This window comes from Tetrao urogallus (assembly GCF_951394365.1).
Source record: "Tetrao urogallus genome assembly, chromosome: 4".
Taxonomy (NCBI): domain Eukaryota; kingdom Metazoa; phylum Chordata; class Aves; order Galliformes; family Phasianidae; genus Tetrao; species Tetrao urogallus.
In genome coordinates this window covers 20232134-20258318 of record NC_136817.1, presented here as the reverse complement: position 1 = coordinate 20258318, position 26185 = coordinate 20232134, and the positions used below count along the sequence as shown (strand labels likewise).

Here is a 26185-nt window from a genome sequence, read left to right as displayed (position 1 = left end):
CAGTAATTAATTAAAAGCCATTGCTCCCAGGCCCTCTCCTCTATTTTTGCTGTTTTCTAAACAGCACTGCCTGATTTTGTATATAGGATGATTATTATTCCTTCCCAGGTGTATTACCTTACATTTATCTATATTAAATCTCATTTCACTTTCCTCTGTCCATCTCAAAAAAAGTTACTTCCAACCTCATTCTCTCCAGTGAGGAGAGATCCTTACTCAGAGCAGCTTTGTTTACAGGATGCATTGCTGGAAGGGCATAGTAAGTAAAAGAATTAGGTAGCTCTTCTAGGTTTTTCATTTCCTCTTTTCTGCATTCCAATTCTGCTCCCTCTGATGTAGTCATTGACTTCAATTCAATCAAGAACAAGCATTTAAACAGCTGACCCATTGTATGGATAATGGCAGCAGTCCAGTTATTGAAATTTCCTAATCCTTTGTTTGGATTAAATTTCTTGTTCTCTTCTGAAACAGGCACAAGGGATGAGAGAAGAGATTAAACTGTATTACACTGCATCCCAAGACTGCAAAACATTTCATAAAGGCAACTTGTAAATACTCTCAGTGTCTGCTGTTTCTCTGCACCTGAAGGAAGCTGTTTAATTTCGTGCCAAGACCTTCCTTGGATTCAGCTGCATCTCTACTGGATTCAAGTTCAATTTTTAGCTGACAGATTTTTGGTTCTGGGCTTAGCTTCTGACACTGCAACCCCAGTACTGTACATCTTCATGGATTTGTACTCTGGATTCTCTCAAGTCTTTTCTGCACATATCAGCAAAAAAAAGATGAATCAGCTGATAGCAACCCCCCGGGTTTTAGATAGCCTTTGCCCAGAAAGTGGATTTGCCTGACCTCAGCCAGCAGCCTAACTGAATCTGGGCAATCCTCTCATACAGACAAGAAAGTGAACTTTCTCCACCAGTGTCACTTGAAATGTTCTTGAAATGCTCTACAGATGCCAACATTGCTTCAGCAGTCTACTCAGGGGTTTGAGAGTTCCTGTTCCCTTCCTGGCATTGGCAGTGAAGATCATACAGTCCTGCAGGGAGTCAGCTCAACACTGATACTAATTAATTACTGCAGACAGGAGCTCAAAATGTAACATTGTTGAAAGCATCAAATGCCTGTGCTGTTTTGTTTGCACCTGGTCTCTAATGGCTTACATTTGAGGCAAATCTTTTGCATAGCTAGGAGTAAAATTTTGTTCTCTCTTGCTTGGCTGTTAAACAAAGTCTGAATGGTAGCAAATGCTACAAATCAGAAGCTGGCTAAAGCAAAATACAGAGTAAATAAAAATTATGTTTCAACAGTTTCAGCAATAGGGTGCTTTTAGGAAGGATAGAGCTGGAAACATTAGACTGAACACTAGACCAGCTGGGTCACTGAGTCAGTCTCTGCAAACACAAGTTGCCATTCAATAATCATTGAGCCCAGAATGATCCACAGAATACTGACTCCACATGCTTCCATGTACAACAAGCCTCTTTCAACATCTTACAATAATCTTAAGACCCACTGTGAAAACAAAATGTCACATCAGTACACATTAATAGTATGCTTCAGGAAACAAACCAGTGAAATCATGGACATTGTCACTGCCCAAGGACATGGATTCATCATCCAGCCTTTCTCTCCTCTTTCCACCACATGTGGCAGAATACTGCAGCTGATCAGGTCACAGGTTTAGCTGAAAACTCCCAGTATACAATAGTGATTCATTTTCAGCCACATCAATTCCCTGAAAGCAGTCAAGAACAAACAGGTTTGTTTGTTTGTTTTTTTGCAAGCTTAGTTCTTGGCTGCTAAGCCTCCTGGACCAACCCACTGCTCAAGTGCACAAATACCAGGGGGGATCGTGGTACCTCTGACTTAGATAAGGATAAACTGCTATGGAATTGTACTCTGGAGAGGAAATCACTCTTAGCAGCAAAGCTGTTCAAATGGCCAGCTGTGGCTGAAAGGAGCATTTCCATGCAATTCTGCCCCAACTGGAAAGTGCTGCTCACTAAGTCATTCAAAAAATTACTCACATTTCATAGTGCAATTTGTTTTCTTCTATTTCAGCTCATCGCTATAACTAGAGTAGACGGAATGCGTGGCCAAGGAGGAGAAGAAATAGAACCCACTTTGGACTAGCAAACTGCTAGAGTCATGTGGCTGTACAGCAAAGCAGCACTGCATATGCAGTTCTCTTTAACTGCTCATAATACTACAGTAATAACAATTATACAGAAATACCACTGGTGTGCCAGCCCATATTGTCATATAGCCTTGTGATGGGCAGGATCAAGGACTCAAACTGAAGAACTCAGAAGAAAAAAGTACCAATGTTCTTCAGCCACAGCTGTTCCCTGATTAGGTTCCTTTGCTTCTCTTCCTAGCACAGGACCCTTCATACAGGGAGGACAGAATTCACTCTATACAACTTATCCTTTTCCTCTTTACTTAGAAAATTCAGAATCGCAGTTTAATTTCTAAGATTTATGGATAATCTGAGTAACAAAAAGGGACATAACATGGCAAAAGATAGTGTTATTTCTTTAATTCACAGCACAAGTTAGGAGTAACGTGAACATGCATTCAGAGTGCAAGTGGCACACCTCCACTGTTCTAGGGACTATATGCACTAATCTACCAATATACGAAACACGTCCATCAAACACCAGCTGCAAAACATAATTATTGTTTATTGGCAGCATGAAAAGAGGAGATAACTATTAGGATGTGACCTTGCTTGACACACAGCATCAGAGAAGCCAGTGCCCATGATTCAAGAAGGATATGTAAACCTTGGAGAAAATTCAGACAGAGGGCAGCAAAACAATCCAGAGGTTGAAAGACAAATGGATAGTGTATGAAGTTTAAGACATCTATTAAATCTGTCAAAGTGGGGACTGTATCAGTAAGCACAAATATACACATATGAAAAGATATGTAATACTGGTTTGGTTTGGGTTTTTTTTTTTTTTCAATCTTGCAAACAGAAATGTAACAAGATCTAATGACTGGAAACTGTAATTAAACAAATTCAGGGTTGAAGAAAGACAAAATTTCTTAGCAGGGGGAGAAATTAAACACTGGAATAGCTTACCAGGGGAGTAGTGGCAGAGTCACCATTGCTTGCAGTCATTAAGACAAAATTAGATATTTTCCCAGGAAACATAATTCAGTCCACCCTCTAGTAAAACTTTTGAAGATCAAGCAAAACTATCACTAAGGTTGCTGACAGCTTTCTAGACAGAAAGCTTTTTTTTTAAACAAGCCTATGAAAGCACCCCAGAAGAGTGCCAGCTGTCCAGTTTGAGTTGGGGAACTAGGGATGGACCTTCACTATCAAATTTATAATCTATCTTCTGGGAAAAAAAATAGTGCCCCCATATCCCAGGCCCAAATTTGACCTAAATATTTACCATCTGCTGCAGCAGATGGATTTTTAAAATATTTAAAAAAAGAAAGAAAACACACACAAGACCAGAAATGAAACATACACTGCTACAAATATTGACAAGGTGTTCATGTTATTGTTGGCTTTTGTTTGTCTCTCTTTAATAGCCTTTTGCTAAGTGCCACGACTTTAACATTCAGAGCAATCTAGGTGTGCATGCACAAATTTCCCTGTCAGGCAGAGCAGAAATAAAACAACGACAAACTGTCACAACTTGCATCAAAACACAACAAATCAACCAACCAACTCATTGGAGATAGCATAAAACTAAAAAGGAAAACAACACCAAACTTCATTTTCATGACTAACTATTCTGTGCCTTTCTTTCAGCAACTTTCTTTTTTTAATTCTATGTTTCTGCTATTTGAGGTTCGCTGTAACTGCAATACATTGGATAAAAAAAAATAGGCTGATGGCATTATAAAGTTTGCAATGATTGCTCAGATCTTCAGGGAACCAGATCCCTCCCTGTGGCATTAAACAATTTACAAAGCACCAGGTACAACCATTCAAATAGCAAGAAGCTATTAATTTTCATCATTTTCATAATTTCACAGGTGTCCAGTCTTAGTCCATTACACCCAAACACGTTATGTGGCATAGTTCCTTGCTGACTTGCCATGGACTAATTACTGATGGTTCACTACATCCTAACAAAACCTCTATTTCATCCGTCTGTCACATGAAAATGAAATAACAGAAGTTGCCAAAATGACTACTTGAAGCCATTTTAAAAAACTAAGAGAAAGATGTCCTATTTCCTCCATCCCACAGGTTATTCTGAATGCTGCCTCTTGAAAATGCCTTTGATTTGCTTCTTCGGTTTAATTTTTTCTTGCTTATAAGCAACAGCCCTCATACAAACAAATCCTAAAACTATTTTGAAGGACTGTTATATTTACAGATGTATTATCAGTCATTTGACAATACAGCAATTCTGCAGGCAATGCTTTGGAAACCTACTTGCCACCCACTTACATAGACATTGAATTGATGCTTTAGTCATGATTGTATCTCTAACCTGAAACATTGCTTTGTCTCACTGAAGGTGAAAGGTAGGTCTCCTGATAAATGTACTGGAGGAGACCATGCTTTGCTCTTTGCCACTCTGCTGTACGCCTCTGTGACCTTGCAGTAGAATCATCATTTCTGTAAAATTATGGCCGCTGAAAAAAATTTCCATCACCCTGGTGTCTTTCCTGCTTCTCCATCAGTACTTACTGCCCTAATTAAGAAGTAAAACAGACCTGTTTCGAGAAGCAGTTTCATCAAATGCCCATTATTTCACAGCAACAGCTCACAGCCTGAAATACACATTTAAGAGGGCATCTTCTACCTTTACCAAGTGCAAGGTAAACCTTGGCACAAAGCCACATCTGACACCTGTGTGTGAAAAATGCATCTGTTGCTGCAGCTAAACCCTACAGGGGTAATGAAAGAAAGGCCACGGACCAGCAACTTCTCTCCCTCAATATGCACATATGGTTTGATGCAGCCACATGTGGAATATTCCAGCCAGGTCAGAGTCACAGGCACTGCATATTTGCAGTGTTGTGTCCAACCTAATTAGCAGTGTCCAACCTAATTAGCACCACCTACCAACAGGGTTAAGTGCTTTGGGCACAGCAACTCTTGCATACAAGTCTACAGGAGAGCACCTGATAGAGCAGCTAAGTCCTGTGCTCTGCTGCATGGTATAGAGGGGCCCTCTGTCACAAGTGTGTTTTCTTCCAAACCTTTGTTTCAAAGGCAATGTTCAACTTTACTTGCTATTTGCCCTTATATTTTCTATATAAATGAATAGAGAAAAATCTTTAGCATACCAAAAAACAAGGTTAAAATAAGTTTAGAACATGCTTGTAATATTTCTAAAAAGAACCCAAACAACAAGAACGGGTAGGTGAAAAGAAATCCCTAGGTCTCCATGCTCAGCTGCCCATGTAAGTGCTGACTCTCTGCTATCTTGTCTCTGGGGTAGCAATTTACAATTCTGTAAGATGTTATTGTAAACTGCTTAGTAGCAATGCTATGTCCATTTGCACAGGCATGAATGATGATCCAAGGTGTGAAGCAACAGCAAATCAGCCTCTGCTATTTATATATGACCTTAGGGAAGTACATCTGCTTGAGGGTACAGCTTTGAGAATTTCTGTTTTCCAAAAAAGATTCTTTTAGCTTCCCTAATAAACTGTATGCCCTCCTCAAATACATGGACACACTCAGCACAGTAACGAAATCCGTAATTCCTATAAGCAATTAAACTGTGCATTACCAACTTGCAGTTTACTGCATCGTGGTAGAAGAAATCTTGTGAGAGCTGAAGGACACTGAGATTGTTTCAGGGAGGGTATTCCATATGTTGAGGGTGACCAAAAGGGCTTCATTAACACAATTACAAGAAAAGCAGATGGACTGGATAAGGAGATGGAGAGGACAGCAGATGACAGGAAAAGACCAGGATTGTGAAGTGTTTTGGTACAACTGAGAACACAGCTGATCTGACAGAGCAGCCGGCTGCTGCTGAGAGGAGGCTCCTTGGGCACCCAGGCAACAAGTGATTAAGATATTAATACATCTAACATTCTTTCAAACACAGACTTCATAGCTTGGCAGCTTCACATCTGGCTCTACAGAGTGAGATAAGCATCAGCACTGGCACAAGGAAAGTCACAGAAACCCAGGATGAGGAAAGAGGAAGGACACACAGAATTACCCCTTCAGCAGAAGCAAGCTATTAGCTTGGCTTAACTGTCATTGAAATCCAGTCATGGCTCAACAGCTAGCAACAGCACCACCTGAATCAGCGTAAGCCATTACTGCCCTGCAGCCACACATCTCACTATCTGTATCTGCCCCTCATCCATCACCCTCAGTGGCACCAGCAGAAGCACTGTTTGACAGACCAGTCCAGAGAAATAAGCAGCTGAAAAAGGTGCCTCTCCTCCCTCCCCAGCATTGCTTTTCAGCCAAATCAAGCTCCTAATCTGGATCACCACATAACAGAGCACAACAATCGTGCCAGCACGCTAGCAAGGATATCAAAGAGACAGGAGTGAATGGCTGGGAGCAGAGACTGTCTTAGGCCAGAACCAGAACAGTTGCTGAAAAAAAATTGTCAAACTATGCTCTCAAAGGGCTAAAGGGCTTTGCAGAGTCAGGCAGATCTGTGGAGGTATGCTGGAGAAGGAAATACAAAAAGGAGCCACAGGCCAGAAAGATAAGTGCAACAGCAATGTTTCAAGGGACCTTTTTGACAGGTCAGGTGTAGGAAAAAAACCAACTGTCACAAGCAGGATGAGAACCAACAAAAGCCTAAAAAAAAAAAAATCTGTCTGTGGTCTGCAGTGCATCTATCAGATAAGAGAAGACTTTGCAAAACAAAAGGAAACAAAATTCATATGCATCAAGATAAATGGGATTGAAAAAAAAAAAAAGAGCAGAGTCAAAGATGGTTATAGATCTGAATGACAGTGAGTAATTGTGTGCCTTCCTGGCAGGATCAAAGTCCTTACCCAGGAAAAAGCAGGGGTCCCTGTACAGGGACTGCAGATGGAATTTCAAGTTGAGATGGTCTCTGAAACATTATACAACAGTTCCTCAACAGGTGGAAGCCTATAATACTGAATTGATTCCTTCGCAGTTTTTAAAATAAGCTTAAAGCCTAACATACCTAAAAGTGTACCTGCACATGATTTTAGAAGTGGCAAGTATTGACAGCATTACCATGGAGAACAAGGACCAAAAGCTCTTCAGATGCTTTGCAAATAATCACATAAGAACACAGAATAATTGAAAGCTGCATCTTTCAGTTGTTACCTTTCTGATGGTAGGACTCAGAAAACTAGACTGCTTCCACTGTAATTTTGCCACTGTCAAAAACTAGAACTACAGCTAAGTGTTTAAGAACTGATTTTGATGAAAAATTATTACATCGGGTTGTAAAGCAAAATCACATTTGTCTATTTCAGTAATGAAATTAAAATCATTCTCACTTTTTGAAGCTATATTGAACTTCTAGAGGTATTTCCATGCAATCTTGTCTCCTTCAGTGCCATCTAGGGGAATTAGCATGAAATACCACAGCTACGCACAGAAAAGATACACAAAAGTACCAGAGCTCACTGAACAGCTCTGTATTTTCCGGAGGTGCTGTTCATACCAGGTAAATTGCAGGTTGTCAGGGATATTGCTATAACAATAATGAAAAACAGAGCCATGATTTTCAATAGCAATAATTCAAATTAGATTTGACATTGTTGCCTGAAGTTTCTGGAAAGCTCCCTATATCATTTCTAAAATAGTTATTTGTGGCTGCAAAATATGTAGTACATTCCAGATTCGTACTGGTACAGCATGGCATAAAGATTTAATAGCTCCCATTTGTGTAATACAGCTATCTGCTGCCCAAGCCAATAAAATATTAGTTGTAATTTTTCCTCTTTCTCCAAGGCATGAATAGTTTGACTGAAGGAGCAAGGCTAACCAGATTTGCAGGTGCTTATGCTCTCAGCAATGCAGGTATTTTAAAAACCTCATCACATCTAACTACACTGTAGTAGGGGTGGATGTGTGGGTGTGGCTGTTTGCATGGAAATGCACACATAAATAAAAGCTTAGTGTAAGTGGTGTCATCTCATTATAATTTTTTTTTTAAAGTCTTCTCGCACATTTAGATTCTAGCTGAATCACAATGAACTCCAATCAATATTTGCATTATGATTCTTAATGCTGTTTCCTGGCTTTTTCCAACTCTAAGGCAGAGCTGTCTGACAAAGGCCCAAGGCTTCCATATAAAAACCCTCTAGAGGTGGTCTCACAAGATGGATTTCTGCAGACAAATGGGTTCTGTTTCTTTTGGTTGTTTATAGCACACAGAAAAGACAAGAAAACACCAGAACACCTCACACAGCATTAGAGAGGGAGAGTATTTTCCTCCTGTTAGTTATCCCAGTAGATACTTACTACAATGGAAAAAAAAAAAACAATTGAAATGTCTCTGAGCACACAGAGTCTTCCCTTTCCCTTCTCCAGGTCTCTGTTCAAATCTCAATGGCTCTTCTGTCAGTGCTCTGCCTCCCATCACTTCTTATATCCCTATGTCTGAAGTTGGGATTTCATTCTGTCTTTTTGTGCTCTACCAATTCTTCTAGTTTGCTCACTGGCCTCCAGATCTATTCTCTGATTTCTCTTAGTTCCAGACTGCTAGCATACGGTCTCTTTAAAGATTACTACAAAATATTTTAAATGTGATAAAGAGATTTTTTTTTTTTTCCCTCCACCTTTGTTCTTAGATCACATTTTCTGTCTGGAAATCCATCTTAAGTTTCCACCCATAGCATATAAAATTTCACAGCAAGTAATGGACATCTAGCAAGTTGTATGCTTTAATTTAACAAACTCACTAATGGGAAATAATTGCCAACCCTATCGTAGGCATTACTATATAGTTCCCTTATGAATAATCAATGAATATTAAAATGTTATTATTACAAAATAAACAAGAGAGTTAGGCAAAGCAGATTACAATAACAAAAAGAGAATCAATAGAAAGCTTACCCCTATCCTGGGCTCACTCACAAAACACCAGCAGAGCAGACCTCCAGGAGAGATCCTTCCCCACTGGCAGCCAGCTCTTAAATAGGTCTAGGAGGGGTGCAGCCAGGCTCCACCCCTTCCTGCAGCACAGGTGAATTGCCTTCAGCTGTGCTCCTCTGCTGACTCATGGCTCGCCTCAGGTGATCCATCAGAGGTTCAGGCCGTGACTCAGCACTTCCCATACACCTTATAAAGTACTACTGAATGCAAAATAGTATTTCTAGATAGTAAGAGCACAGGTGTAAGTGAAAATGATTATCAGTTCAGCTCTTCATTTTTACCTTTAGTTTTGTCCACTGCAACTTCAGTAAGTTTTCCTCAGCAGAGAAATCTCAGGAGAGCGTGTGGCTTTGTAATCCATAGCTGCTTACAGGAGTATAACTGTGGTGAAATAAAAACATAGATTTACTCTACCTTTCCTCCCACTGGCAAGCTTACATAGTCATTAAGCTCTTTTAATAAGTATTTTCTGCCATTCTAAGGGCTACTTGGAACAGTTGTATCTAACACACTTCCACAATCTCAGGTAACTAGGTCAGAAGGTAGATGTGCACTGCTACACCCCCTGGCTCCCTGAAAAGTAATGACAGGTTATCTTGGCATATGCAGATGTGTCCCCCTGCAAGTACTTTCCCTGGCCAGTGTAAAAGACCTTCAGTGCTCTGTTCCAGCAGAACAAACTGCATTCCTCATCAACAGAAGCCGGGGCGTGCAAGTGCTTACTTACTACAAGGACCAATCTACAGACGGTCTTCAGAGGATTTACTGGCCTGACTAGTAAGGTCCCACTGACATTACCCTTCTATGGCAATAACTCTGAGTTTTATCTTTAGCATTGCTGTAATGTTAAGGGTACACTTCTCATATTAAGCTGAATAACGAGTGTCACTATATATTAACCTTAACTGCACAGAACATAATTGAACTCACTGGGGCTGCTGCCCTCTGTGTTTCAGCAGGACTTGACTCCGGAAAAATAATAATTCACTAGTTTATAAAGGCAGAAATAAACTTTATTATACAGCAAGTGCAGGTGCAATACTGTGATTATAGATGCTGGTATGATTCACCTTGAGATTTCAGTTGTATCTTGCCAAAAGAAGCTATTATCAAGCCCCAAATGACTCTAACAACACTACTATCAATGTGGTATTTAGAAGATCCTTCCCTGGTGGGAACAAAAACATCTCTTTTCTTCCAATCTTAAAATTAAATGCACAGTATTAGCACCATCAATGAGGTGTTTAACTTCAAAATTGCCTTTCCTGGTGAGAACGAAAACACTACTTGTTTCCTTTTTTTAAATTAACAGCAGTGTTTTTCTCTCTTTTCTACTAAACACACTTTTTTAATCAACCCGCGACACAGTATGTGTCTTGTTCTCAGAGAGCACTGCGGGTAGACAGCTATGTGTCTGTGTGGGCATGTGCACGACATTCCACGCTCTGGGGCTGGGATCTGGCCTGCTTCCAGCATGACACCGATACTTGGTTGCCTTTGTCCCAAGAGAAAGGCTATGCTGATTCAGAAGGAGCATTAATTAACTACAAATTAAGAGCACAACGTGCCAGAAAGGCACCAGAGCCCAGATAATGCTCACAAAAACTTTTTGTGGCACAGTGACTTCTCCAGCTGTGGATGTGTTCACCCATATGGTCAGAGGGCACAGAAGCATTCTGTTAAGTTGGGCCAAAAAATATTGTTCTAATCAGTTCTTGAGTCACTCTAGTACCAGATAATGTGTCAGGCCTTCTAGCTGTACAGGATCTTCAATACTCCCCAGAAGGATGCCTCTAGAGGGGCCCAGGTCTAACAGGTGAGACCGTATTACCTTACACAAATGGAGTGACCAAGAGCAGACACAAAACTCTAAGCTGTGGAAGGCTATCTCTGACGTTTGGCACCAAGACGCATCTTTTCACCAGCAAGCCTGGAAATACCACTTCTGGAATCCCTCTGAGTGTATGGCATTGTCCCTATCACTCTCTACAGTCTAATTCACCCAAATTGCTACTCTTAAGTGGTAAGTTACCAATTTAGCGTGAACTGGTCCTCAGTAGTTTCACTTGGCAGCTGAGTTGGTTGTGGAGTGTTCAAGGTTGTGCTGCATGCTCTGCTACCTTCACAAGACGACCAGTAATTCAGCTACAGCTATCTGGACCTGTCTGAATTCTTGCCATCCCTGAAGGGCAGCTCTCAAGTCTGGGTCAAGCCCTAGTTATGTTTGTTGGGAAGAGCACTGGTTCCTTGGAGAGCATGACCAGAAAGGCCAGCAGCATGGATTATCTTAGCTGGAGCACACTCTCAGACGACTGTTTGCAAGGGATTCCATTCACCTTTGCCTTTCAGTGTCTGTATCAACTCTGAAGTCAAGAATCGTGGCAGCATGGAGTCAGAGGCATAGAAGACAGATTCACCCCATCTCTAGGTGGAAACAACAGTGTGGCAGTTGCATTCTTCAGATATTTCAGGCTATACTGTCAGATAACCCGCACACAGGACTGACCGACATCTGGATACAGAGGAGTGACACCACACCGGTGCCATTTCTGAACATCCTGACATTGTTTCTGAACAAACCCATTGCACTGAGTCACCCACACCAGACAACTCGCAACTCGCTGCCCTTTCCTCGCTCTTTTTGTCAGGTCCCTGCATGCTCAAGACCGTTTGTTTGCTCTTGGCCACCAGCAATGCACAAGAGAACACTGCGTGGGTTAACCAAGAAAATGAAGGAAACGCACTTCCCTCAGACCATCGGTACTGAGACAAACTGCATTTGTTTTTCTGGCGCTGGTTCTAAAGGCACCACCTCAGCGGACTGAAGCTTAGAGCACTGCTGCAAGGCACTTGTTGCTTTGCCGCACAGAATTCTCCAATTATTTCTGAATAAACTCTAGGCTAAGCTCTTCCAGTGTAAGGACGGCGTGCAGCGCTGCACAGGCAGTTGTGTGAACTCTTTGCAGCCAGCAGCCCCCGCACTTAGCACACCTCATTTATTGAGGCCTTCTCCAAAATGCTGCAACAACTTGCCTGGTCACCACCTCCCAAGGAAGGTGAAAACATAGACAGTGACACCTCTTCTGCTGTGAAAAGAGGAAAGAAGAGGGAGAAACGCCACTCTGACAAACTCAAGAGCCGAGGGCTGCAGACAAAGAGCTCTCCAGAAGCACAAACTCCTGGCAGCAGGAACCTGCTTGAATGCATCCATCCTTTCAATTAAAAAGCCCAGCGCAACGAAACAAGCAGGACTAAAGCGAAAAACGAAGCAAGAGCGCTCCCAAGAGGACGGATGGAGCAGGAGCCCCGCCCTTCGCGGCTCCCCTCACAGCCCCGCCCGCGCGGCGCCGCAGCCGTTAGAGCCGTTGGGGCGGGGCCGCCCCTCGCGCCGCAACGCAGCCTGGGGCGGGCGGCGCGCGCCGGCTGTGAGGTCATCGCGCGCGGCCGGAAGGAGCGAGCGGTCGCTGAGCCGTTGTTCCGCCGCGGGGCCTGGCGAGGCGAGCGGGCGGGGCGGAGCGGGCCCCGCGCGGGCGGAAAGAGAGGCCATGGTGAACAAGACGGCGGCCGAGCCCCTGGGGAGGACGGAGGAAGAGGTGGCTTGGGCGGAGGCGCTGCGCGGGGCCTGCGAGCCCGAGCACCACTGGCGGTACCGGCGCGAGTTCCTGCTGCGCAATGTGGGCGAGCCGCCGGCGGCGGGCAGCGCCGAGCTGCGGCGCCTCGTCTCCCTCTCCATGGTGTGGGCCAACCACGTCTTCCTGGGCTGCCGGTGAGTTGCGCGGCGGGCGGCGGGCGAGTGCGGGCGGCCGGCTGGCGGCTGGCTGGCGGCTGACGGCGCTTCTCCCCTCCCCCTCCTGTCCGCCCCCCCTCCCGTCCCGCTCTCGCCCCTGCAGGTACCCGCCTCAGGTCACGGAGAAGGCGCTGGAAATGGCCGAAGGCATCCAAGTGACCGGCGCGCCCGTCCGCACCACGAGAGACGAACTGGTTGCCAAGGTGAAGAAAAGAGGCATATCAAGTAGCAATGGTTAGCAGATCATAGCTGTGACAATACATAGGAGTCTAGAACATGCTTGTGTTGAATGTGCTAGCTTTGCCTCGGGTCGAGAAAGTAACGGGACAACTGACTTTTAAAACTCCTCCTTAATTTTTTCCCCTCTCTTTGTTTTTGCTCGTTGTTGCCTTTAAAACAGACGTGATGCACCTACATCCTGCTGGCAATATCGAGCTCTTTCGATGGCAGTAATGCTCCTGAACTTTTTCAGCTGCTGCCAACTCCTTTAACGTGATGTAGGTGGTTGTGCTGTAGCTTACGTGTGTTCCTGTCTGCCTAGTGCTGAAAGCAAAGTAACCTTTTGGCTTTGTAAGAAACTCAGTCTTTTGCTTCTTAAAAGAAATCCTAAAGTGGTATTTTAAATATGTGCTCATGATATTACTGGACACTTATTTTTAAGGTCAGATAATCTGTTAAATCTACTTTTGTCATTTTTGTTTTGGCCTTCGAGAGTACAAATACATGCGGACCTTCAGATCGCAAAACAAAAACCAAAGTCTAGCATATAGTCATTATTTTGTTTTGTTTTGTTGTTTTTTTTTTTTTTTTTTTCAAACAAATGTTAAAATGTTTTGAAATGCTAGGTTGCATTTCCAATTTTTGTGTAAAAAAAAATACTAAAATATTCTGAAATAATAGACTTATGTTTGAAATTGCAATTCAAGGCATATTCCCAATATACACTTTTAATATTTAGAGGGATAACTGCTGGGGTTTTTAGAAAATAAGATAAATTGCTTCACAGTGCAAAAACCCAAAGAGAGTAACATGCCTTCCTTGTTTTGCAGAAGGGATAGAGGAGCCCGCCAAGAAGCGAGCTGTTGAAAAATGCAAAGATTCTAAAGACACTGGACAAGATTTGAAAACAACCAAGTCAGAAGTTCCTATGGAAACAGAGAGCCCGTTGCCCAAAAAGCAGGAAAAAGATACTAGCAAAGATTCAGAAAGCTCCCTGTCAACTTGCAGTTCAAATCAAGAAGCGTCCAACACATCAACCACAAAAGCAGAAGAAAAGCCTGCTGATGCTGAACATAGCGTTGAGCAAAGCCCAGCTCCGTCTTCATCAGAAAAAGAAGAAGGAGAGAATCCACCTAAGGAAGGCAAGTGTGAAAATGTGCCATCACCTGAAAAAACTATGTTAGGTTCAGGGTCACCAACTGCTGCCCCACAGGTGGCAGCGGTGCCACCGGCTGTCACCACTAACACCCTGCAGGCACCAGCTGCCACCAACAGCACCCCTCAGGCAGCGGTGCCTCCAGCTGCCGCCACTAGCGCCCCACAGGCAGCAGAGGTGCCTCCAGCTGCCGCCACTAGCGCCCCGCAGGCGGCAGAGGTGCCACCAGCTGCCACAAACAACACCTCGCAGGCGGCAGTGGTGCCAGTGACCCCTACCAAGAGCATCCCACAGGTGGCATCAGTGCCACCAGCTGCTGCCAAGAGCGCCCTGCAGGCGGCCGCAGTGCCAGTGACCACTACCAAGAGCACAACACAAACGAGTGCTGTATTGCTGTCTTCCAAAACCCAAGTGAGCGGTCTACCATCTGTGTCCAAGAGCGGCGCTCAGGCGGGCCCCTCCCTGCTGCTGGCCCCCAAAGGCAGCACTCCGACAGGCACATCACTGCTGCTGGCGCCCAAGAGCGGCACCCAGGTGGGCGCCTCGCTGCTGCTGGCCTCTAAGGGCACTGCCAAAGCGGGTTCCTCGCTCCTAGCCTCCAAGAGCAGCGCGGAGGTGGCTGCCTCGTTGCTGGCTGCACGGAGCGGCACGCAGCAGGGTGCCTCACTGCTGGCCTCCAAGAGCAGTGCTCAGGCGGCAGCATCGCTGCTGGCCGCTCGCAGTGGTGCACAGCAAGGTCCTTCCCGCAGCGGGGCTCAGGCCACCAGGAGTTCACAGCTGGCTTCCAAGAGCGGTTCGCAGGCCAGCGAAGGCCCTGCTAAAGCTTTGTGCAAACCGTTAACCAGTGAAGATGCAAAGGAAAGACAGCCTTTTTTCAACAGACTGTATAAGGCTGTAGCATGGAAACTGGTTGCTGTGGGAGGCTTCAGTCCTAATGTAAATCACGCGGAACTTCTTAACTCATCTATCCAGTCTGTAAAAGCTACGTTAGATGTTGCTTTCGTTCCCCTGAAGGAACTTGCAGACTTACCTCAAAATAAGAGCTCTCTAGAAAATATAGTTTGTGAACTGAGGTGCAAGTCTGTGTATTTGGGTACTGGCTGTGGTAAAAACATGGAAAACGCCAAAGCAGTTGCTTCAAGAGAAGCTTTGAAATTGTTCCTCAAGAAGAAGGTTATTGTGAAGATCTGTAAAAGGAAGTACAAAGGTAGTGAAATTGAAGATTTGGTACTTCTGGATGAAGAATCAAAACCCTCAAATTTACCTCCAGCTTTATTAAATCCTCGGGAGATCATATAGGGGGAGAATCGCTGTTTGTACTGTGTATAGTATTTCGACACGAGGACTGAAGGTTAATTTTGTACTTTAAAATGTAGGCTTCCAAATATTTTGTATTTCTTTCTCAGTTTTGCAAGACAACTCTATTTCTTTCACTTGGTAGCAATTGTATGAAACTTGTTAGAGATGACAAGTGTGGATTTAAAGGTATGCCTTAATACGTGGCACACTAGTGTGCTGTTTTATTTGAAAAATAGTCTACCTACTTCTATTTTTAATTAACTGGTTAAGGTACAACTTGCTGATTAAAACCTGACAATTTTGTAATTACTACGATATGGTGGCAGTGTGCTGAGTTGTCTGCCATGTCTTTTTTAGCCACATAGGAGCGTGTATGTAGGGACCATAATACTTGAATGATTGAAAGTTGTTTAGAAACTTCAGTCGAGAAGTTGAGTCATCCATTTCAGATGTGTTGTTCCTAGTGTTCACTGTTGCTGTTATTAGAAAAGAGCTGGTTGACTATTTCTATGAGACCTTGTAAAATTTACAATATAAATGACACCCTGATCTGATTTAATGTTGCACTAGCAGTGTAGATCCCATTTAACATTACATTAGCAAATAACCAATTAGCAGTTGAGTCACAGCTACTTCAGCCACTAAAATTCTGTAAGTAGACCTAATTTATATTGTGAAAAATCCTTTGCAGTTTTTTCAAATAAACATGGATTTCTATACTAAGCATATTTGACTGCTACTGAAACAATAAAATCTCCGGGACGTGTGTTTATAGTACTTTCTTATAGCTGTTAATTATTCCAGCCATTTCATTACCTGTGTGATACCTTCAGAGAAGCTTTACTTTGAGCAGTATCAAGGTGCAGCCCTGCTACATTTGTTTTCTTGGGATGCATAATTTCAATACTGTACCACTGAGTGGCCCTATACAGTAATTGCTTGGGCTTTTCTAACCCCCACTAAGGGGTAGATGTGCAAAAACAAGCTGCTGCTGTCTTCCAGAGGAAGGAGTGTCAAGTGCTTGCACTGAGCCCGTTGCTGCTACTTTCTACGTGATGCTCACAATGGTTTGAAGCAAAGCAGGAGATTTATGTTATTTTCATTGTTCTGGAAATACCTGCACAAATCACATGTTCTAACTTATTGCTTAATGACGTCTAATTGTGAAAGTATTATGTCTTTAGTGTTGTTTTGGATTAGTCTTGTCTAATTACAGTAGTTAGTACCACTTAATGGTGACCTGGCACTGATTGACAGTTCTGCTGATTGAGTACTTCGGGATCAAGTAGGGATTCCTGGGATCTCAGCAGTAAACACCTCCACTTAAATACTTTGAGTCGTTTAGTGACTAAACCACAGCAGCACTGTTGTGCTGTATGGAAGTGGCGCTGAGTAGCAGCGGCTGCCCAGTCTCCAGAAGCAGATGCGTGCTTCTGGCTGGCCAGCTCAGCCCTGCTTCCAGCTGGGCCCTGTGCTGCTGGGCCCTTGGCCTGCCTTACCTTGAGCTGTTCTCGGGAGTTCCTCACACGTGTTTCTGGAGCATGACCCACAGTTCGGACCGCAACATGTTACACTGCTTCCTGCACGGTGTGATAGACTTGGTCCTTGCTTCTGGCGCTGGGAGTTCAGGGGCCGCGGTAGCTGTGCCAGGAAGCCTTGCCTGGCTGGAGATGCCGAGCAGTTGAGGGGCGTTGAGCGGCTAAGGAGCGTCCCGCGCCCTCTGGTCTTCCGTGAGCTCTGGCTGCAGATGGCGGCGTGTTATGGGAAAGCCCTCATTTCTCATCCGCAGAGCGAAGCCGACCTCGAAGGGGCGATCTGGTGCCTGCAGAGCACGGCGGTGCTCGACGACACCGAGGAGCCTGGGGCTACTCTTACAGAAAGTCTGCAAGTTCATGGCTGGTATTTTTATTGCACGTTCTGCGCGGGATGTGGCCAAACGCGTAGGTTATAACACGAGCAGACGGGTAGTAAGGGTGAGAATTACTCAGCGCTGAGTGACGAACGCAAAACAAACGCCGGCAGCGGCACGGCGCACCCGCACACACCGCCTACGGTGGGCTGCGCACGCGCCGTCCGATGGGGGCGGCACCGCGGCGCGCTGGTTTGCATGAAGTACCCACGGGGCGCCGCGCGGCAGAGCTTCGATCGCATTGCCTGGCTGCGGCTGGCCGGCTGCGGGATGCTGCTCTGAATCGCGGCTGAGTGGATTCCAGCCGTTGGTGCACGGTTTTCTGGAGCCGGCAGACGGGACAAACAGGGCGGCGAACGTTATTCACCATAAGCTGCCAGAACTCTCATCTATGGAGAGATAAAAGACGGCTGTGAAGAGCTTCGGGGTGGGGTGTTCTGAAGACCTGCTCTCTAGGCCACGTACGGAGGACGCTTGTTCCTCGAGGGCCGCGTGCCCGCCTAGGGGAAAGTCCCCGGACCGGGGGCAGAGAGTGCCGCGCGCCGCCGGCGCCCGCCGCGCCCCGCAGCCCACGCACGCCGCTGAGACGCTCTCGGGCCGAGCGGGTGAGCGCGGGGCGGGCTTTCGTCACGGCCACAGACACGCAGGTAGTGCGAAGGCGAGTCCCGCCAGCCGGGGCCGCAGCACCAACAGAACGGGGCTCACTCTCAGGGCATCCCCTTTTGGTGAGCCCTCCCTTATTCGCACCGACCGCTCCTCCGCGAAGAGCCGACAGCGACTGCCCAGCCGCGCGGGGCTGCTGCCGGAGCTGTGGGCTGCTCCGTGCTCCTGTGGCAGCGGTGGAGCCTCCCGCCGCATGGGAACAACGGCTGCCACCGTACTGCTTGAAATACTCAAGGCGTCCCGCTCTCTTTTCCCGGAGCTCTCCATGTGATCGAGTAGAAAAACAGATCTAAAATTCTATTTATGTCATCTAAGCACGTCGTTCGAAAACGCTATCAGAAAACTCACCACCAAAGAAACAACTGAACGAAGGCACGGCTCCATAGAGCTGTTTGTTGTTGAGAAACTGTAACGAAATCCCAGCGTTCTCGTCCCGCTCGCTAACAAGGATGCTTCCAAAGCTCTGTGCAGCCGGCACCTGCGGAGCCGTCAGCCCTCTGCAGCAGGAGGAGCCTGCACGGACAAGATGAAGCTGTGCACAGAGTCGTGGGTACCTTTGGTCTTGGGAGCCTACAGCTTGTGCTCCGGGATGGTAACAACTGTGATTTGGCTGGACCTGAGTCACTGAGTGAGGGCGAGTGAGGGTCAAGCCAGGACGTGATGATACAGAGGTGGCCCAAGCAGAGCACCGTCAGCACTCAGCATTCAGACCTACAGCATTTGGGGAGCCATGGCAGAGGGTTTCAGGTGCATTTAGGACACGCTCGCATAAACGTTCTGAGAAAACCAAGTGTTATGTCAATAGTGGGCAATGTTTTCAAGGATATGGAAGGATAATTCGAAAATGGCAGTTGATCATTTCTGAGCTTGGCTGTACTTAGCTAAGGCACTAGGAGACACCACCAGTCACGTATTTTCTTCCTCCAGTAGCATTTCTGCAAATAAAAACAAATGGACAGCTGTAACATCAGAAGCCATGCACTCCGAGGTCTGAGTGGTGGTGAAGCAACATTAGGCCCAAGCAGACTGCAGAACTGTCTGTTTTAAATGCTGTTGTCAGAGATGAATTCACACTGGGCAAAAGATGCTTTGCTCCTACTAGGAAAGCAGACCCGACATTTACCAGGCATTCTAGACTTTTACTGCAGGCAAATGGTATGCACAGAGATGCTGCCCTTGTTTTGACAACAGTCTTCTAACCCAAATCCTTACTGAGTCTGTAACAAATGTCATACTCATAACTGGTAACTATAGGCATCTAATTACCCCATTTCCGTATACGGAATGGAATTCATTTTGCAGACATCTGTGACAATAGACCTGTGCTCCCCTTACAGTCAGTGGAGACATTTTTAGGGCAAGGCGTGTTTACAGTGGATTACTGCCACCTTTATTTCCTGATGTGGAAAGGAAAACATCCACATACATGACAGTATTATGAATTCTTTAAGCCAGGCTTTCATCAGGTGATTGGTGTTGTTCCAAATGCATGAACTCAATTATTTTACGGTTTTATTCACTGTCTTTTAAAATGCTTTTCATAGCATAGTAGTAATTAACTATGGTACTAGGTGATACATCAGCATAGAGTAACCTTGTATGTTGAGAAATTCTTGAATGCATCTTGGTAATTAACTCTTAAAACTCTTAATTAATAGCCTAAATGAAACTATCTGATAAGCTATTCAAACTTCCAGCAGGTGCTCTGGGTGCTCTCATTTCACAAACTTAATGATAGAGGTGTGTATGTTTGATCCTCACAAGAAATAACAATGTGATTTTCACATGCTGTGTGGCAGAAATCAGTATGGGCCCTAAAATGTAGCTTGTGTAAGAACACATTAAAAAATCATTTGCTTATCCTTGGCAGTAAGGGCTCTGCTCTTTTCCATCAGTCAACCAGATTCTCCTGTTGACTTGAAGGGAGGAGGATCAAGCTTCAGGACTCAAGAAGATAACATGATTGTGACATATTTCCATGAGACTAATTCATTACCATTCCTCACCTAAACTTCAGCTGCATACTTTCCAAGACATTTGGGATGGTCACACACTCTGTAAATCCATCAACTGTTTATGTTTTAAAACAGTAAATAAGGTGGAAGAGTCATAGAATCACAGAATGGCCTGGGTTGAAAAGGACCTCAATGATCATCTATTTTCAACCCCCCTGCTATGTGCAGGGTCGCCAACCACCAGACCAGGCTGCCCAGAGCCACATCCAGCCTGGCCTTGAATGCCTCCAGAGTTGGGGCATCCACAACCTCCTTGGGCAACCTGTTGCTGAGTCACTGTGTGAAAGCTGTTTCTAGGGAAGGAAAAAAAAGAGACATGTTAGTTCAGCTATGGCTGGACACATCTATGTTCTGTATGATGGAGGAAGTACCCCTCTCAGAGAAGCAAAAGCTCCTGTTTCACATGGACTTGGGTGTCAGCCAGAACAATCAATCAGTGAGGACTCAGCAAGCTGGGGTCAGACTCCTGCCCTTGCAGGACACTTCCTGACCCTCCTGAGCTCCAAGTGTTTTTAAGAGATGTACTGGTTAGGATATCACATATAGTCAATAATGATCCATCAGCTTAGAAGGAGCACAATATCATCGTTTGAGCATTTGCACTAAATGCTAGGTGTGTAACTGCAATCCCTTATTAGACTCGTCTTCATCAGCAATGCTGCATTTCCTTATTGTTTTCATAGGCTGAAATGCTTCCTAGGCTTTTCAGTGGAAGGATGAACAGCCACCAAAAGAACAGATGAAGCCGGGTCACGGGCTATCAGGCTGCAGCACAGTCTGTAATTGACGCCGAATTTTTAATTAGCATATTTTGCTTTACTTCTCTGCTGCGTAGCAAGAATCTGTTTCTCAGCTTTATTTCCTCACGATAGAGCAGAACGCTGCAGCCATTCACACTCATTACTACCCTTCATTTTCCGAATCTGTGAAAGCTCTGCCTACAACCTTGTTTACACTCCTTTTCACGCACTCGCCAACACGCTGCTAACTCGGGCAAAGACGTCTGCGGACAGCCATTACTCAACGCCTCAGATGCGGATTCCGAAAGCCGCCGTCCCAGGACAGCCCGTTAGCGCGAGCCGAAAGCCAAGGATGTGCTCAGAGACTTTCCCGAAGCGGGTGCAGAAGAACAAACGCCGCCGCACCCGCGGAGGATCCCGCGCCTCAGCGCCCCCACAACCGCCGCCCGCCCACGCGCGGCGCTACCGGGGCACCTGGGGAGGGGCGGGGCGAGCCACTGCCTCATAACCGTCCCTCCGCCCGCCGCCGTGGGGCCGCGCGGTGCCGAGAGCTGCCCGGTAGGTACCTCCGTCGGGGAGCGACCCCGCGCTGCTCCCGGCGGAGTCGGCGCTCAGCCGTCGACAGAGCGGGAGGAGAAAAGGAGAGCGCGTGGGCCTTTAAGAGAGGTCCCGCCCCTGAAGCGTGTCCCGCCCCCTCCCGCCAGCCGGACCAATAGGAGCGCACGAGAGAGGAAGGCGGGAGAATGCGAACCCCTCGCAGCGCCTCTAGCCGCGCCTTATAAGGGCAGGGCCTCGCGCATGCGCGTAGCTAGGCGACCAGGGGCGGGGGCTCCAAGTGGGTTTTGCTTCGGCGGCGGCGGCTGCCGTTCCGCAGGGGCGGGAAGGGGTGCGGGACCCCGCGGCGGGGCAGGCCGGCCCGGGCCGGCCCGGCGGCGCACTCACCCGGCGGCCCGGAGCGGTCCGGCTGCCGGCGGGCACAGGGGCGGCGGCAGAAGGTGGAGGAGCGGGGACCGGAGATCGGAGCGGGGCCGAGCGGGGGCTGTCCCGTGAGCCGGTGCCGGCAGTGGATGTGCGGCTGGCGCGAGGGGATGATGCTGGCGGGGCCGCAGCTGGTGGCGGGGCCGGCGGCGCCGGGCGGGGAGCGGGCCCGGCTGCTCTCGCTCTACGTGCAGGACTACCTGGAGTGCGTGGAGTCGCTGCCGCTGGACATCCAGCGCAACGTGTCGCTGCTGCGGGAGGTGGACACCCGGTGCCAAGGTGGGCTCCGGGACTCGGCCTCCGTCGCGGGGCAGCGGGAGGGGAGGGAGGGACCGGAGGGCAGGGCGGCGCGGGGGGAGCGGCCGCCCGCCGCACATGCGCTCGGCGCGGGGAGCGGGGCTCCGGGCTGCGGCCCCTCGCCGGGCCCGCTCGGGGGGCGGCGGCGTCGCCGGGGCGCCGCGTTCGGCGTCCGCCGGGGAGGAGCCCCGCCCCTCGCGGAGCGGGGAGCCGGAGCCGCGGAGCTTCCGCGCCCGGCGTTAGGCCCCGGCCTCCCTTCTCGGCGTAAAACCAAGAGGGGGGTGGAAGGGGAAGCGTCGGACGCGGCCCCGCGGAGGAGGCGGGGGTGCAGCTTGCGAGCACGAGGTGCGGAGCTGCGGCGCGGTCCGCCGCTCGCGGCCCGCCTCGGCACCCTGCGTTGGTCGAACCGCTCCAACCGCAGCGCTCAGCCTTAGCGCGGCCTCCGCTCCCTGCTCGTGCGTCCGCGGCCCGGGGGGTGCGGGGCCGCTACGAGCCCTTGTCCAACGCCCCGCGCCGGGCGCTGCGGGTGCCGTGCCCGTCGGGGCACGCGAGGCCGTCAGGCGGGAGTCGGCCGCGACTGCGGGCAGGGACACCGTTGCTTCCTAAACGCCTGCTCTGTAGGGGCTGCGCTCCCTCCACCTCGTGCCGTCGGGCTGCACAGCCGTGGGGTTTGTATTTCCAGTTACTGCCGTGCTGCCCCACTGCAAGTATCCACCGTCGCTGAAACGTGCCGCAGAGGCTGCGCGGCGCCGAGCCGCTGACAGGGCGGGTGGGAGCTTGTCCCAGTGAGGCAGGAGCGTGGGCTGCACTGCCCGGGCCCCGGGATCCCCTTAAAGTACCCTCGTGTGGTCTGGGTCAGCGTAAATAGCAGAGATGGTGCTTGCAGGAGGGAGCTTGTAAAGCTGCATCCGTGCTGAGGAAGTTGGAACCCTTTTAGTTTTTTCTCTGCTTCACTAAACTTGAGTAGATTAACTGTAATGGACACTTGGTCCTGGTTTGTTATTTTTAGCCTTTTTTGTAAACAGAGGCTTTAAAGCTGTCTAGCTGGACACAGGTGCCTCCTCCAATTAATAAGGGATTAATAAGGAAGTACTTGAGTGAAGTTGTATCTCTGCGGGTACAAAATTTTTCCTCCATCTGCCAGTTAGAAACTTGGCTACCCTCTGGAGAATGGGAGGGTGTTTCACCTGCTGGTGGTGCATTTAAGGTGTTTGGTGTATATCTATCAGCTGCATCCAGGGAGTGACCGATCCAAAAGGTGTCAGTAATGCAGAGGGAATTTTTTTCTCTGTCATTGTGAAAAAGCAGTGAGTGCCCATGGGTTCTCCCAGGCAGGGCATTCCATGTGCGGGACGTCTGCAGCTACGCTTACAGTGTGCTTTATGCCTTGCAGAGGGCTGGACAGGAGATAATGTGGCAGCAGAATATTGTCCTCTGATAATGTCTTTCTAGTTCTTCAGACTGCAGAGTGCCTTACTTGGCACTTTTCAGGAGCAAAATTTTTTCCCTGTCAAGGCAGCAGATGCAGCTGAAGCTGTAGGCAAACAAAGCATGGGTTTTCAGTGACAGCTGGAGAACTGGCATTGAGGGAAAAATAGGCTGTGTGAGTTATTAGATGGGCAGAGCACTGACTTTGTCTTCCTCCGGTGAAGATCTGGAGTAGAACAAAGTGCTGTTGGTTTCTGTTTCCATGCAGGTTTCAGAATTTATAGTAAAAAGCGGCGGTTCCCTCTTAAGCTGCTGTTTCAAGATGTCAGCAGGAAAAGAAATCACTGTGAACAACGTTGAGATAATAACTATGGCTTCCATTTAGTGCGAGCTCGAATCATTCCCAAACTGTACAAAGCAGACAATTACTTAAAAATGAAAGGCTGTTTGTAAAACAGAGGTTTGCAGAAAGAGAAACTGTTCTGCGTACGTGGCTGTGGAAGTAGTTCATAAATTCACTTACCCGTTACAAATCTGTAAGTTATTTCTGCAGGAATCGGTACTGTATCTAGCACCCCATCACATCTTGCTGTCAGCTCTACTGATTTAGTTCCTTCTGCTTCAGCAGTTCCTCCGTCTTTCCTATGTAGATCTAGTGTCACTTTTGGTCTGGAAAATATTGTTTTAAAATCCATCAAAATGGCAAATGTGGAGAACAGAAAAAGGCAGACCTGTAAGGTATTTGTTAGCCTCATATTTGGGTTCATTCAACATGCTTTGAAGGCCTAAGTTCTGTGATTTATGTGGCATGCAAAAAAAAAAAAAAAAAAGGCAAAAAGCCTGGGAGTGGAACCGTGAAGCGCTTGCTACCAGCAGCTTGAAAACATCCTGTGATGCATTAAGCTGCAGGTCACCTATTCTGAAAAGTTCTGCCTCACACAACTTGCTGTAACTTCTTCATACAGTGAGCACCACTTGCAGTGGTTTAAGTTGTTTTAAATCCTGACTCTACATCTGCTAATGTGTCACTTCCACTGTCGTACTTAGTTACAACAAAGAGCTGTTGAAAAGGTAATGCCAAACCTTCACGTGTGTAAGGAGGAGGCAGAGGACCTTCATACCCTAATTCTGCAGTGTAATATGATGGCTACATGAATTACGTGTGATTATAGTGAATTCTAAACTTCTTTCTATGGTACGATAAGCTTTGGTTTCTAGGCCAGGGCTTTGTAGCTACCCTAATAAGGAATCTCAGCAAAAATTCCTGCTTTGTCAGATGCTGAGTCAGTATTTGGACTAACTTCACTTTGGCAGCACTGGTCACCTTTCTGGTCTTACCCTTTCCTTTTCCAGCAGTCAAAATTATCTTGCTTTTTGTTGAGAAGTTGAGAAACTTTTCATGCAACAGATTACCACCTTAAACACTGAAGTGGTGCTCAGGTGTAACTTGAATAAAACACCTGATGAAGCCCACTAATTAAAACTCATACTATTTCTCAACGGTTTGTACGTGCTCAAGAAAATACAGGAATGTACCTTCTATCTCGTGTAATTATTTGTATTACGTTTACTTTGCAGAAGCTTTAAAAGAAATAGACGATGTCTATGAGAAATACAAGTCCGAGAGCGATCCTGTTCAGAAGAAACGCTTGCAGCAGCATCTCCAGCGTGCTTTAATCAACAGTCAAGAACTGGGAGATGAAAAAATTCAAATAGTTACTCAGATGCTGGAACTGGTAGAGAATAGAGCCCGACAGATGGAAACACACTCTCAGTGTTTTCAAGATCTGTCTGAAAACGACAAGCCTCTAGAAAAGGCAAAGATGGAATCCTGCCAGCCAGAGAGATCTTCACGTAGACCTCGTCGGCAGCGCACCAGTGAGAGCCGCGACCTGTGCCATATAGCAAACGGCATCGATGACTGCGACGATCAGCCGCCTAAGGAGAAAAGATCGAAATCTTCCAAGAAGAAAAAACGCTCCAAAGCCAAACAGGAGAGGGAGGTTTCACCCGTAGAATTTGCAATTGATCCCAATGAACCCACTTACTGCTTATGCAACCAAGTGTCCTACGGCGAAATGATAGGATGTGATAATGAACAGTGTCCTATCGAGTGGTTCCACTTCTCGTGTGTCGGACTCACCTACAAACCTAAGGGGAAATGGTATTGCCCCAAGTGCAGAGGAGATAACGAGAAAACTATGGACAAATGTACTGACAAATCAAAAAAGGATAGAAGATCGAGGTAGTGAATGCAATTCGTGTTTTAAAGAGTTGCTCCTTTTATATTGAAATGTTTAATTTCCAGAGAATGCTGTTTTAGGAGATGCATAAGACTATGCAATAATTTTTAATCTGTAATATTAATGGAGTATTAAAAGCTGTTATACCTTCTGTGATCTTTAACTTTCTGCACTGAGTAACCAAATAGTTGAAACAGGGTGGCTTCAGACCTTCACAGAAGACGTTACAAGCATACGGCGCTTGATTGCAATTTGACCCCAGTAGTATTTTAAAAACGACGACTTGTGAATCTGGAAATAATGGTGGTGGGAGAGATACTGGAGAACTTCTTTCCACGCTAGGGAGAAGGCAGTGAAATGCCTCACCTAACTACTGTCATCTTAACAATTGCATTTGTTCTTCATCCCATGTCT

The 26185-nt window shown here is 46.7% G+C and overlaps 2 protein-coding genes across 2 annotated transcripts; both read left to right on the top strand.

Moving 5' to 3' along the window:
• Positions 1-12582: 12582 nt before the first annotated feature.
• On the top strand, positions 12583-15498 carry CDKN2AIP (CDKN2A interacting protein; the record flags this gene model as incomplete). The annotated part of the gene is made up of 3 exons (XM_079534245.1): positions 12583-12803; positions 12928-13058; positions 13874-15498. The coding sequence occupies 3 exons, from the start codon at positions 12583-12585 to the stop codon at positions 15496-15498; spliced, it is 1977 nt and encodes a 658-aa protein (XP_079390371.1).
• A 6394-nt stretch (positions 15499-21892) lies between these two features.
• ING2 (inhibitor of growth family member 2) lies at positions 21893-25777 on the top strand (the record flags this gene model as incomplete). The annotated part of the gene is made up of 2 exons (XM_079534506.1): positions 21893-22082; positions 25107-25777. 2 exons carry the CDS (start codon positions 21893-21895, stop codon positions 25775-25777), a joined length of 861 nt encoding a protein of 286 aa, XP_079390632.1.
• Positions 25778-26185: the final 408 nt, after the last annotated feature.